The 14,515-nt window shown below is 34.0% G+C and overlaps 2 protein-coding genes across 16 annotated transcripts in view; one reads left to right on the top strand and one right to left on the bottom strand.

Moving 5' to 3' along the window:
- The first annotated feature begins 3,197 nt into the window (after positions 1 to 3,197).
- Positions 3,198 to 6,202, top strand: LOC140676018 (alpha-amylase 1). The gene is made up of 5 exons (XM_072910615.1): positions 3,198 to 3,388; positions 3,730 to 4,160; positions 4,327 to 4,693; positions 4,794 to 5,282; positions 5,616 to 6,202. Exons 1-5 carry the CDS (start codon positions 3,218 to 3,220, stop codon positions 5,628 to 5,630), a joined length of 1,473 nt encoding a protein of 490 aa, XP_072766716.1. The 5' UTR covers positions 3,198 to 3,217; the 3' UTR covers positions 5,631 to 6,202.
- A 2,621-nt stretch (positions 6,203 to 8,823) lies between these two features.
- LOC140676016 (uncharacterized) overlaps positions 8,824 to 14,515 on the bottom strand; it is a 227,913-nt gene continuing 222,221 nt past the window's right edge. For 13 of the 15 annotated variants that reach the window (XM_072910599.1, XM_072910603.1, XM_072910604.1 and 10 more), the window contains one exon: positions 8,825 to 10,502. In XM_072910599.1, coding sequence (XP_072766700.1) covers positions 10,209 to 10,502 — 294 coding nt within the window. In that variant the 3' untranslated portion in view covers positions 8,825 to 10,208. Of the gene's footprint in view, positions 10,503 to 14,515 lie in introns of all 15 variants that reach the window. The other 2 variants (XM_072910597.1, XM_072910598.1) reach the window with 1 other exon arrangement.

Here is a 14,515-nt window from a genome sequence, read left to right as displayed (position 1 = left end):
GATATTCTTTTTTGAGAAACATGTTTTCTGTTTTCACAATGTTTTTGCTTTAGTACAGCAAAATTACAAGCTATTTAAGCTAAAACTTATTATTCTGCAAAGTAAGATCATCTTGTTATGTCTATGGAGAAACTTTCCGGCATTGCATTGCCAAATATATGATTTAAAATTACTTGAAGTAATCTTACTTAAGTGTTACATATTCCTTCGTCTTTACCTCAATGCCTATTGCAATCGGGTGACATAGCACTTTCTATTGTAATTCAGTACATGATTGGCTTGTTTTGTTAATGAGAAATGTGCAACTGAATACATTTTTTAACAGAATGTAGTTTAAAAAAAGACGCATAATAGACGTACCTTGTAAAGATAAAATTACTACGAATTGGGAAATTTTAGAATTGCAATACAACCGTTATTTTCATTTCAAATCTTTATAATACTATAGTAATACATGAAAAATAGCGCAAATGTGCATATTTTATCAGAAGCAAGACAAATTTACGACGGTAATTTTTACAATATCGGGTCAAAGTGTATCATACTAATTAAAGTGATATGTGAATCCCAAGAAGCAAAATATTATTCTGTAATATATAACATAAAATTGCAATTATTATTGTTACTATTTTTAGTACTATCGTACTAAATATTACATAGAACTACATAATGTTTGCATTCATTTTTTGTCTCTTTATTTTAAATTTGTAGTACAATTTATTACTTTTCTAACAAATGATGTTTTATTACAGTTTAATTATTGAATACGCCGGCTGAAGATATGCGTCACAGTTTTGATTCATTTTTCTCTTACATCAATTATAAATATAATAACAGGGCAGCTAACTTACTTAAATCATGGATTAGACTTCGAAAATCTATTATCTCTAACAGAATTAGAATAAGTTTCTTGCGGAACTGTATTACACATAATGTATTTCCCTCACACATAGACCGTTTACTGTCAAATTTTAAATTTTCTTTGAATAACTATAAATCTATATATCATTATAATCGTTCAAAATTGATATTTTTTTAAAAAATTGATACGGATTGAACTTAGAGACATTTATTTTTTAATTAGGAAAAGCTATGATAATATTTTCCATTTATCTATAAAAATATACAGATCTTTACCTATGTCTGTTTGTAATAACTTTTTTAATAGACAAAGCCGTTCTCTATTTTATTTTTATCGAAAAGAGAAAAGCAGACTAGATAAAAAATTCAACTTTTTGTTGTCAAAACAACGCAACAGAAATGTCATTAAACCGGTTCATTATTATTGTTTCCAATATCCATCTTCTATAAACAATAACCTTTTACCACAACAGCGCTTTAAATTTCTTTCCAAAAACGTATCCTATAATAATACCCCTTTGAATGATCATTAAAGTCCACATAGATCCAACGTCATACTCGGATGCACACTCGAATTTAGAAGAACTGAGAGATAAATGGTTCATTAATTTATCAAAAATAAATATTTGACATACTGTGTTTTTTACAATTAGGAGATAACTTCAGTCTCCCGGTTATTAATAAATCTTCCTTAACTGTGGAATTTATAAAAAATATAGAAAACAGTATACGGAAACTTCCGGTGGATATAAGAATGCAAATCAGAGATCAATCGAAGAACATCATTAGGAATATTCTTACATACTCCTATCCGAAATCATCACATAATAATTGGTTATTACGCCTATAAATCGAGTAAAATATCTAAAATTAAGTTTTATATAACTTTATATTATTTTACATCTGCATTTGCTTAACTGTATATTTACTCAGAAAATACCGATTTCTCGTAGTTGCCGATAAAATTCCTCTAAATTCGCACTTTTCTGTCGAATTATCTCGACATAATTACAAGATAGCCCACGTTTATGCATATATTATTACGTGTTGAATTAAATATAAAGGTGAAAATACACAAATATAAAATTACAGGATTTTTTAAAAATAATCATAACCAGATTTCGACGGAACGCAATTTCAAACTTCGCATACATACAATATTAATTCACGATTGTCAGTCCCATAAAACTCCACGGTTGGTGGTAAGCCAAGAAGAATTATTTCGTGTATTTAAAAGATTAGTGACTTGATTACAGTACCAGTTGCATCCTGGAAGAATGGTACGGGCGATTTTTTATATATATGTAATTTTATTTTAACATGATCTAAGTCACTAAACTGTACAGTTGATTAGTAATGTACTTACAAAGTCAAATTGCTCCGTAAAAATGTTTTCCTATGAACAACGGAGTAGTTCCTGTGTCGATCGGTTACTGCCGATTTGAAATTGCGTTCCGTCGAAATCTGGTTATGATTATTTTTAAAAAATGCTGTAATTTTATATTTGCATATTTTCACCTTTATATTTAATTCAACACGTAATGATATATGTATAAACGTGCGCTATCTTATAATTATGTCGAGATAATTCGACAGAAAGGTGCAAATATTTTATACTTTGCGCTGAAGAAGGCTTAAAACAAGAGCCCGAAACGTTCGCTCATTTAATTTTAACTTTATTTCGTTTACCGTATTTAACAATCTTTTATTTATGTTTTATCATTTTTATATCTTAGTTTATTAAATTACATATTTTTATACCACTTAATTATATTCTATTCTAATTTGATTTACTTTCTTGCTCTCTACTGCCTTTTGATAATTTAATTTTTTGTTATTTTAATTATTATTATTAATTTAATAGGAAATTTAGTAATTTGTATAATATTTATATAAAATTAAGTTTTATATAACTTTATATTATTTTACATATCTGCATTTGCTTAACTGTATATTTACTCAGAAAATATCGATTTTTCGTAGTTGCCGATAAAAGTCTTCTAAATTCGCACTTTTCTGTCGAATTATCTCGACATCATTACAAGATAGCGCACGTTTATGCATATATTATTACAGTTGCAACCTTGACTGTTCGTACTTTATCAATTATCGAGTGTAATTAATTAAAGAGTTTACATAAGCAGGCCATTGTTAGTAATTAAGTAGCTTGTGACGTTTATCGATCCGTGAGATAAACATGTTTTGTCAACGCTGTCAATGGCGCAATACAAAATAAGCACTTCCTGGTGAAAATGTCACGTGTGATCACATAGCAAAGCAATATTGAACTTCGACCAAGCTGATCGGCACGGCTATATATCTTGGTAACCGATAGTTGGCGACATCATTGTGCATAATGTATGTGCTGGTGTACGCGTTAACAATACTATCGGCGGTAGTCGCTCAAAAAGAACCGCATTATGTGCACGGCCACGATGGAATGGTACATCTCTTCGAATGGAAATGGCCAGATATTGCGACGGAATGTGAAAAGTTTCTAGGACCTTTAGGGTTCGGTGGTGTGCAGGTGAGCGTGAGATAAAAAAAGTCAGATTAGAAATAGATAAAAGAGACTAGTCAGATTAGAAATAGTATATCCATAAAGTTTTTTTTTTCTTTTTAGAAAATCTGGAAATTAGAAAATATATATATTGCAGTCTTTTTTTTAAATCTGGAATTTAAAAAAAGTATATTATATTAAATATAGGAATAAATTATTACAAATTGAAAAAAATGTTTAATTTTATAGATTTACTTTTTTAAAAATACATTAATCTAGAAAATAAATTTTTTGCATAAGTAGAGAAAGAAGAAAACAATACATCGATAACACAATCGAATGAATAAAATTCCTATAAATTGATACAGGTTTCGCCGTTACAAGAAAACGTGATAGTAGAAAAGAGACCATGGTGGGAGCGCTATCAGCCTATATCTTACATCTGGCATACGAGATCGGGTACTGCGAAGCAATTCGAAGATATGGTTCGCAGATGTAACAATGTCGATGTAAGAATTTACGTTGACGTGGTGTTTAACCACATGACCGGTAATCACGATAATGCAAGGGGTACCGATGGTTCGACAGCGGATACATTCGACTTCAGCTATCCGGCAGTACCGTACACTCGTTCTGATTTTCATTCACCATGCGCCATTACCAATTACCAAGATTCGGCGAACGTGCGAAACTGTGAATTGTCCGGTCTGCACGATCTTGATCAATCGAAAGAGCATGTCAGAGAGAAAATCGTTAATTTCATGAACAAGGCCATCGACGCTGGAGTCGCCGGTTTTCGGTATGCAGAATTTTTTTGCGATCTATGTGTGATTCTATTGAGATATTTTTCGATCAAATTTCTTCGCGATATTCTGTGAAATTTTTTTCGAAAATTAGATTTTTTAAGATAATTTTAAATCTCTCCAAAAAATATAAGAATTTTATTAATTTTTTTTGGATTTCAGAGTAGACGCAGCTAAACATATGTGGCCGAATGATCTAAAAACGATTTACTCTCGGCTAAAGAATCTCAATCCTGCACATCATTTTGACGTAAATGCGCGACCCTACATATTTCAAGAGGTGATTGATTACGGTGGTGAAGCGATCAGCAAATATGAATACAATAGTTTTGGCGCGGTGACGGAATTCCGAAATGGCATGGAAATCAGCAACGCCTTCAGAGGAAACAATCTATTGAAATGGTTCGTCAGCTGGGGAGAACCTTGGGGGCTTTTACCATCGCAGGATGCCTTGGTGTTTATTGACAATCATGACACTCAACGGAGCAATCCCAATATACTCACCTACAAGTCATCAAAGTTGTACAAGGCAAGTGATTTTCAGAGAAATAAAAAATTGAATAAATTAAAAACAAAAGAAAGCTCAATCATATTATGCGGATACAATAATACGCGATCATGTATTGCAGATGGCCGTCGCTTTCATGCTGGCTCATCCATATGGGAACCCACGTATTATGAGCTCCTTCAACTTTGACGCTTTCAATGAAGGGCCGCCCCACGACTCCAATGAAAACACTCTGTCTCCAATTATCCACTCTGATAATACTTGCGGCAACGGCTGGGTCTGCGAGCATCGATGGCGTCAGATTTACAATATGGTGGGCTTCCGAAATGCCGCGAACAAAACCAGCATCAACAATTGGTGGGACAATGGCCAGAACCAAATCGCTTTCTGTCGCGGAAATGCCGGATTTATCGCGATCAATGGGGACAGCTACGACTTGAAGCAGACTCTCATTACCTGTCTGCAACCTGGTACTTACTGCGACGTAATTTCTGGAAACTTGATGAACAACAAGTGTACCGGTAAGGTCGTGACAGTGGATGAAGATGGCAAAGCTTACATAGAAATTTTGAAGAGTGAGGAAGACGGTGTACTCGCTATTCATAAATTGGTAAATATGCCTTTTGTTTATCGTTTAATTCTTTCAAACGTAATATTTTACTGCATTGGCAAATATTTATATGCTTATATGAGTATAATAATTTAATATAATATCATATTTACAATATGCATTTTGATCAAAACATTGATTGTATTTATCTTATCGCACTAATTTAATTTTATAATTTGTTCTGAATAATATTATCCTTGATACTAATAATATGTGCAATAAAGATTTCTTGCAAAATAATAATTACTATCACGTCTGTAAGAAATAAAGCCTAAATCATGCATTTTAATTGCTTTTTATAATACAGTTTTTAATATCAATTCCTTTTTGCAGTCCAAACTAAAATGAAGATCTTTTCATGTATGAGCAAGAGAGAGGATAAAAATTAAAATACTAAAAATAAATTACTGTTAAATAAAAATACTTTTTAGTGATATTGTGACTACTTATTATGTATATGTATAGATATGATACAGTACAATTTATATATAAAATATTATATATATATAAAATTATATATGAAATATTATATATAAAATAAGTTTAAAAAATTAATATTTTCGATTAATCGTGGCAACTATGTAAGAATTGTAATATTGTTTGTTTGTTATCAGTAAAATATATTTAGCATGGCATATCAGTGGAACGTCGTGATTAATGATCTGATTGATTTAACTTTTATTCACTCTACTTTATATATCGCCTGATTTTAGAGAATACATCACTGTCATTTTCTGTTTACCGCTTTATCAAATCCAATATGTATGCGTCAACTGACCCACATTTGTTATTCGAAAAAAATTGCGTATAATATTCATATTTCCTACAAATAACAATATACAATGTGATTAGTAAAAAATGAAATAACAGTGAAATACACATGTGCTATTTTTCAACAAAGTTTATTTTAACAGAAACAATGTACTGTGTTTTTCCTCTTTTCACCATTAATTTCTACTATACATATGACAGTTAATCGTAAAATAATACACGACAGACTCGCGATGGAAAAATAAAAGGAGTCGAAGGGAGATCAGGTGAGATGGGCTGGATACATAACATAAAATCGATCGATTTTAAGGAAGTATGCCAAAGGATGGATAAAAAACTCTTGAAATATCACAAAAAAATTATTTTATCGCCGATTTTATCATCTCACTCTAGTTTTTAATTCAATTAAATTATCCTTCGCTGAAAAAGAATCTGTCATCGTTTAGCGCCATAATTCTTTCTGCTCATCCGTTTATCTTTTCCTCTCGACAGACGAGTATACTGTACGAAATAATTAATGCGTAACGCTCGTAGTACGCATTAATAGCGTGTGAACTTCGCGACTAATACACTAAATAAAATACTACGGGGCATTTTGTAAAAGCACGACATAAATAAATGCTTAAGCGTTATGTACAGTGATCTCTTGTTTAAGTAAAAGCCGCTAAACTCGATTAGCGCGCCCGAGTTCGTTATATATGACAAATATATCTGACATGAAATATTGTCTTAAATCAATGAGTGTTACATTTGTCAAGCACGACAAAACAGAAAGAAAAGGTTCTTTAGTTACATATCATATGTACATATATGTATGAAAGAAAGATGTCATTAATTATCAATAGGCACATATACAAACTTCAATCTATAATTACATTTCTGCAAACGGCAAGAGCAAGTGTAATATCGTATGTGATTACAACGTCTAATTACAATTGGTAATTTTGTATTACGAGTAGCAAACAGACTTATGTAATCAGCTGCAAGAAATACGATAAAATTTCCTTCTCTCACCGCGAGTGCCATTTCTGATTATTTCTGCTACTTAAAATATAGATTTATCGAATTTTAAAAATACTGTTTTTTTCATTTTTAATATTTTTTTTTTTTTTGCTAAATGCAAACTCGGGAGCGCGGACGCTTGTATAGAAACACCGTTTTAGGCGTGTATATATATGTGTGTGTGTGTGTGTGTGTGTGTGTGTGTACGTGTGTGTATACATACGTTTATATATAATCTGCACAATAAATGTGTGGGTAAATCTAAAAAATACTGCTCTTATACGAACTGATTCATCATTCACGCTCGCTTTCTCTCACGAATGGTACGTGTAAGCGCAATTTGACGTCGCCTTCTAACATCATTTATTTCTTAATTGTTATGTGAATACAATAAGGCAACGAGTACTATGTAACTAAATAAATAAACGTTTACGTTGTGAATCTTGAAGATTAAAGGGGAGCAAAATAAAAATGGGATGCTAATGTACAATTCCCTAAGAGTTATACAAGTCCATCGCACGTGAAACTGCCATTATTTGTTCGTACGTGTCAATATGTGTTTGTGTGTGAGTGTGTGTTCGTACGTGGATTTTGTTTTTGCACATAGAGCGTTAGCAAAAATATATAATTTAGTATATTTATCATAATAATCATCCATATATATATAAAAAAACTTCGTTAAAATATATAAAAGAAATAACGATTTGAGCAAATACGTATCTCCTACGGTAGTTAAAAAGTTATCGCGTCGAAACGTATTTATTGTTATTGCACGTAATTCTCCCTAATTTTAGATCGTCTTCTTTATGTATATACTTACATATGTTTCGCACTCGCACGTAATCGCATTCGTTCCAATATATGTACACATATATGCGTACCTCTCTTTCCTTTTCTCTTTACCTTTTTGTTCTCTTTTCATAATCAAGTCAATGGTTTATCGTTTCGTCGACTTTTCGTATGCCGCTCGGAGACACGACTTCGGCCGTTACGATCGAGAAAGTTATCGATCGAGAAATATGATTTCAGGTAATCGAGAGTAATATATATGCGTATCGGAGATTAATCCGAACGCTGTGATCAACGACGTTATCTTGGAAGACTTTAGACAAAGGTAGGCACTCGTTTGCTTGATTTTCATTTACTCATCTGTCTTTCGATAGTTCCGATAGAAAAAAATTGAAACTTATCGATTACAATTTAATGAACATAACCAATCTTAATATATTTATCGTAAGAAAAACGTAAAATCTTCTTTTTAGTGTTTCTTTTTAGAACACGCGCGTTCCAAATAAATATTTTAAAAACATTTTTAAGTAGAAATAAATGACAAAACTTTAGAAATTTATTTATGTGGTGTATTTAGTTATATATTATGTTTGAATTTAAAGGGAAAAGAGTGCATTTAAAAATAATTAAAAATATCAAAATTTCTTTTATTTAGTAAAAAAAATTGATAATTTCCTAATATTTTGAGTTACATAAAATAAAATTTTTATGTTCAAAAACTTAAAAAAAAATCTTTTATATATAATAGTGTTAGAATTTTTAAAATGCTCTTTTATAAAATTTTTTTATTTTTATATTTCTTTTTTTCGGAAACTGCTGCTCCAATTGTTATTATTTTTTATTTTATCTAGAAATAAAAACAATATATTTAGTTCGAAGAAATTGTAATTTTATCAAAAAAAACAAAATCGTCAAAAAAATTGATTTTATTTTAATTGCAATAAATAAATTTCGAAAGTTTTCGAAAGAAAAATAAGTAATTTTATTGTATAATTTAGCAATTGCAATCTCTCCATTAAGGCGGACAAAATTTTATTTCATATAAAATATTTAAATAGAAGAGTTTAAATAAATATATGTCCAATATCTTTTTTGTCGTGCATTGATTGTCATATAGTGGAAGACAATCTATTATATTAGCAAAGCTAATATAAAAGTGAATTACTTATTCGGCATATAATCCTAATTCTCTATTTCTTACCTTACGAAATGTACTATTTAAGTACTGAATCCATTATATAGATCACAATAAGTTGTATAAGATTTATAATTATCTTTTTGTAAATCTTCCTACATACAACACATCGTTCTATCAAAATTTTGTGCCATTGTAATTTTATTTGAAAATTTTACTTTCATAATTTCTGTATCTTTCAAATATATAAAAACAATAAATATTCATTATTTATAATGTTTTATCTATCAATTATAATTTCTTTTGAATTTAATACAGATTCAAAAACGGAAATAAAAATAGAATCTTAAATTTCGAATTATTCCCCGTAGGTCCTTCGAACTATATTCTATTTTTACTAACAAATACGTTCAATTTCAGAAATCGTTGCCATTTCGTTAATATATCCTATAGTTATTATACATAAATTTATTTTCATAACGATATGTATACGATCGTGATTCAGTTAAACTTCTCTCCTCGCAATTATAATTAGGTAATAGTTTCGCTTTTATACAGTTTTAGAAAATATTTTTCTCTTTAGCTATTTAAATGTCATTCATTCAGTTAAATTATTAAAAAAAAAATGTTAAGAGGATTGATATCATCTCACTCTTTTGTCGCGCGCGTTCAATTTTACTGCACGTAATTTCCATACAGAAATACATGCCTCTATCGTTTTGTGTCGTCCTAGTCCTACATAATTTGTCGTCGCAGTTATAGTGTTCAATTTCACTAATCTACAGTCCTTCAGGTCTCTATAGTTTTTAATTTTAGATTATGCCGACGTTCGACAAAACGCTAAAAATCCCTATTCTTGAGTACCTAAACTTCATTCGTTTTATGTCAAAGTCTCTCCTCTCTCTCTCTCTCTCTTTCTCTCTCTCTCATTTCCTAACGGTCTAGTCTCGGCTAAACTTCACAGTCTGAATTCTCCTACCTAAAAGACCTTCCGAGTTCTTGATTACTGACAACAGGCGGAGTCTCCACTTTCTCCAATATACGAAATCGTCTTTAATTTCTTGTCACTGTTTGATAGGCTTTTTAAAGACGACTTCTGGCTTACGTACCGGACGGGGTACGCGCCGTTCTATCCTGAGGGCCCGATTCAGGTCCGGAGATGGCGACGGTGGTGTCACGACAACCGCTACCGTTTCGGACCCCAGTGGGGGAGTCTCCGCCATTGTTTGTCAGTTTCCGGTGCTGCTAGGTCGTCGGCCCGGCGTCTGTTGCTGCTGCTGTTGCTGCGGTTGCTGTTGTTGCTGTTGCGTCACCGCCGCGGCCGTGCCCGCCGTGCTGAGCGCCGGTAGCGGTGTCTGATGGCAATGGGCACAGTGCAAGCAAACCGTGCAGGCACCGATCTTCCGAGCTAGCATTATGCGCAGCTTTAAGGCTGGACCGAGTTTCATACCCATCGTACCCGTCAGGTGGTTCTCCGAGAGTAACGGCAGCGCGGCACCGTCTATACGATGCTCCCGGAAGTTCTGCAAGCAGAAATTGTAGTAGCGTGTTATTAACAGTATACTTTGAGATATGTGAAATGAATTTTCATATCTGATCAAATCATTTTAATAGCACGGAATAGAAAATTGTTTATGTATGTGTTAAATGAAAGATTAATTTTTTTATATTACATTAATCCGCTGCATGTGATCTCTAAATAGAAATACCTTAATTCTATCATAAAAATATATTAAAAATTGAAACTTAAATTTTTTCCATCAATGCTGTACATACACGTGTCTCCGTCACGGTCATTAAATCGTGAGCGATAAAATTAACGGCATCATGGTATAGGGTTATTACTGGAATTCGCGGCATTTAAATTCCGATTGCGGATCGCTTGTTCGTTAACGCTACTACTGTATTCCTCGGTTTACCATGTACGGCGTGTATATACGACGCACGCACCGACAATTCACCTCAGCGGCAGCTGTGCAAAATCCCGCAAATTCGTCTCGCGCGAAAACACGATCGGCAGGAGGACAAGCCGTCATCTGCGTCGGCATGCAAAAAGTCAATCGATCTGACGAGAAACGACGAGCGAAGAGAATAAGAGAAGAATAAGACGGAAGGGGAGGAAAAAGAAACGCGAAGGGGAAGGGCAAAACGGAAGGAGGCGAGGAAAACAAAAGAGAAGGAAGGCAAAAGGAGAGTGCGGACGCGTTTCATTCACCACACCGGATTGCCGCCACGTCTCTCGTAATAGCAGCTGCAACGACCGCGGGGTGCAATGCCTGCCTGTACGTAAGCGCGATCGCCAACGTATCCCTGCGCTCCGCATGTTCGTGGAATACGGTAATTGCTCCGGCCCGCTTATGAATGAAATATTCAACGCCGTAATGCGAGTCGCGCACGCAACGGCAGACCGGTCTCCTTCCTCGCGCATGCCGGCTCCTCGCCGAAGGTGGGGACCGGGATCGACGTGGAGGATCGAGGCCGTGCATTCATGCCGCTGGGCATTCAGGTCTCTTTCTCTCTCTTTCTCTCTCTTTCTCTCTCTCCCTCTCTCTCCCTCTTCTCTCGCGAAGATAGCGTTCAATTGGCCGGCTTGCCGAGGGTAAGTGCGAGGGTTATTTGTCATTAAAGGGAGCGTTTGTCGATCTCCATGCTCTCGAGCTGTACATTCGAGCGTTCCGACGATCGATCCCGACTATATTGGAACGTCTTATAAATGAGAGGGATTTATTTCTTAATTATCTCAAGCATCTGAATGCCCAAGTAATACAAAAATAAATTAATTCGCCGTGTATGTAGTAGTCTTGAATAAATGAAGTTTATATAATGCAGAGTTTTATATATGTAATTGTGCTGACAATATAAATAACTTATATAGCTTTCTTTTAATTTCGTGGATTAATTAATTTTTTTCTCAACACTCCTATTCAATTGGCAATAATATGCGTCATGAACACTTGGAATGTAACGGGTGTATTTACTGACCGTTTCGCCAAGTAGCTCTTCTAGTTTACTATTTATCTATGTATGCATCGCGTAAAGAAATATCAAGACAATTTATCGCACAACAGGAATCTATATTGTTAAGCAAACCCAAGGATCTCGCGATAACAATGAGATTTGTATAATCGCCGATGCTAAAATGCATAGTCATTGATTATGGTAAATAGGCTCCATACCGTTTCGGATTCTCGATGGGTTCGCGGTTCTAACGGTACGAGTCAGCCACGCGAGAATAGCCGCCTCTTCACGGTCGCTTCGCGTAAAACGCTAATTAGTTAAGTCGTTCACACAATGCGCAAGAAATTGTTTCCGCCGAGCTTCGTCCAACGCAAAAAAAATCTCGGATCTTTATAAATAATTAATCGTGAAAAGTAATTCCACATCTTTATCGTATAATTTTTTTAATCCCTATATATAATCTTAATCATAACGTAAATTGTTATAAAATTACGTGGATTCTGTTTGTAATCAAGCATTCGCGTTATTATATAAACGTCGCTAGTGTAATTCTCTTTTAGATTTAAACACACAATTAATTTTACATTTTAAAGGGAACAGAGATAAAGCGAGAACCGAAGATGACTTATGAACTCGACGCGTTCAGTGAGTGCATACATTAAAAAAAACGCGTCCACCCACGGTTTGACGAGGAGCACGCCTCATTGTTCTCGCGAGGTGAAAAAGCAAGCACGAGGCGAGCAATTCAGAAATCTCACGAAACGACCGACGCGGTACGGCCATCGTCGTTCGACCCGCGCGGACCTGGTGCAGCTGCAGTTGCAGCAAATATATCATCCTCGTGTTGCACCGCGGGCGACCGAGGCCGCGTACCAAAAGGCTGGGTATAACGAAGACAACCTATATTTTCTCCACCCAGTTCCAAACTCTTAAGGGCAAACGCGATCTCCGGCTGGGTCCTGCATCAATTATACCTTCCACAAACACGATGTTAGGGCCTCCTTTCTCCCCCCTTGCCCCTGTTCGTGTACTCATCCGTGCCGCGAGTACGAGAAGGCTCGCGAAGATATGTCGGCTCGGGAGCATGTGTTATTAAATTATTCGCGCGTCACTGCATCCCGCGAAACGGAGGTGCGAGGGGTTCCCCCAGTCTGAAAATTATGCGCGTAGGCTTATCAGATGTGCTCCCTTCGGGCCAAGAGGCGTTAAGCGGAATTTAAATTGGTGAACATAGAAATGTTCGTGTATAAATGCACGTTGCGACTTGTGATATTTATTGTGCAACTCGTGTCTCTTGCGCCCCTTTTTTCTTCAAATATAATAAACTCTATTTATTTTTCGAGATATACTCTCTCATTGGGAATTACTTACAATTAGTTATTTGAATTCATCATAATGGATACAATTTATTTCGATCTTTATTCTACATTAATGAAATGCGTTGCTATAGAAAGGTTTGTAAAGTTGTGTCATCGATAAAATAATATAAATTCATTACAAGCAAATGTTAGTCTCAAAATAAAGAAATGTATCGAGAAAATTTTACAAGATTATATTCGATTGTGACCTGGGAAGAAATCCTCGAAAAATAACGCCTTTTTTTTGCCCGACTCGAGGAATCTCAGTGTCGCGGTTACAACTTAAGAAGATCATTCAGTCGGAACCATGTCACGTTAAACTACACGCAACGAGCCTGAAAAAAATTCGTTCCCGTCGATTGCTTGGTTGATTTTTCACAGGTGCGCAAGTCGATACATAAATTTTTGCCCTGATATCAAGCCTCTGCAATTACAGAGAGAGAAAGAGAGAGATAAGTCTCAGTAATAATACTAAATTGTAATGATTATAGTAATAATTCTGAATTATTACCTTAATTATTTTCAATTAAATGCTAAAAAAACAGATCGCTGATATTATTCGAAAAAAATAGGTAATAAATTTATAATTAATTAGAATACCGAATCAAATGATAAAATAATATATGTCATTTCATTTATCTCTGCAGTTGCTTTATTGATTATATTACCACAAATTGGTATTAGCAATATGCGTTACGATAGATTAAGCATAAATAACTTGTTGACATTTTGCGTTATTGTGAAGGAGGCACAATTTCATTAAAACTTGTCTACACCGTCTGCAGCATGATGGCGAAACAATATTTATGAGGAAGGAAAATGGTGGTACATAAAGTATTTTTTTTAAATTATTCAACAGTGTTATATCATTATGTCATGTAACATCAGTCTAAGACAAGAGAGAGCTTCCAATAGTTTTGCCATAAAAGTCGCGTCTATTCCATCGTTGCTTCTGACTTTTTCAATCGTTATTGCATCTGTCATGCTACGAAATGATAAGTTAAATACAAGCAATGTTTGAGAATAGCTTGTTCTGTCAGAGACAGCTAGCATCTGTGTATAACTTTTACGTCATGTCTTTCTTAATTATTATAATCACACTACTAATGAAAGTGTATTTTCATGAATATTATTGCTTCATCATAAGAATTATGATCGACTTGATGTATCAAGCTATTTTATTCAAATGTTAAGTTAATTATTATTTACTGTAAAACTAG

This window comes from Anoplolepis gracilipes, chromosome 2 (genome assembly GCF_047496725.1).
Source record: "Anoplolepis gracilipes chromosome 2, ASM4749672v1, whole genome shotgun sequence".
Classification (NCBI taxonomy): Eukaryota; Metazoa; Arthropoda; class Insecta; order Hymenoptera; family Formicidae; genus Anoplolepis; species Anoplolepis gracilipes.
The sequence above is the reverse complement of the archived record's forward strand: the minus strand, read 5'-3'. Positions and strand labels throughout refer to the sequence as shown.

Bases quoted from the DNA above. Each gene is read 5' to 3' on its own strand.
- LOC140676018 (XM_072910615.1), top strand. From the start codon at position 3,218: ATGTATGTGCTGGTGTACGCGTTAACAATACTATCGGCGGTAGTCGCT. The intron at 3,389-3,729 runs GTGAGCGTGAGA...AAATTGATACAG, and splicing joins TAGGGTTCGGTGGTGTGCAG to GTTTCGCCGTTACAAGAAAA. The intron at 4,161-4,326 runs GTATGCAGAATT...TTTGGATTTCAG, and splicing joins GCTGGAGTCGCCGGTTTTCG to AGTAGACGCAGCTAAACATA.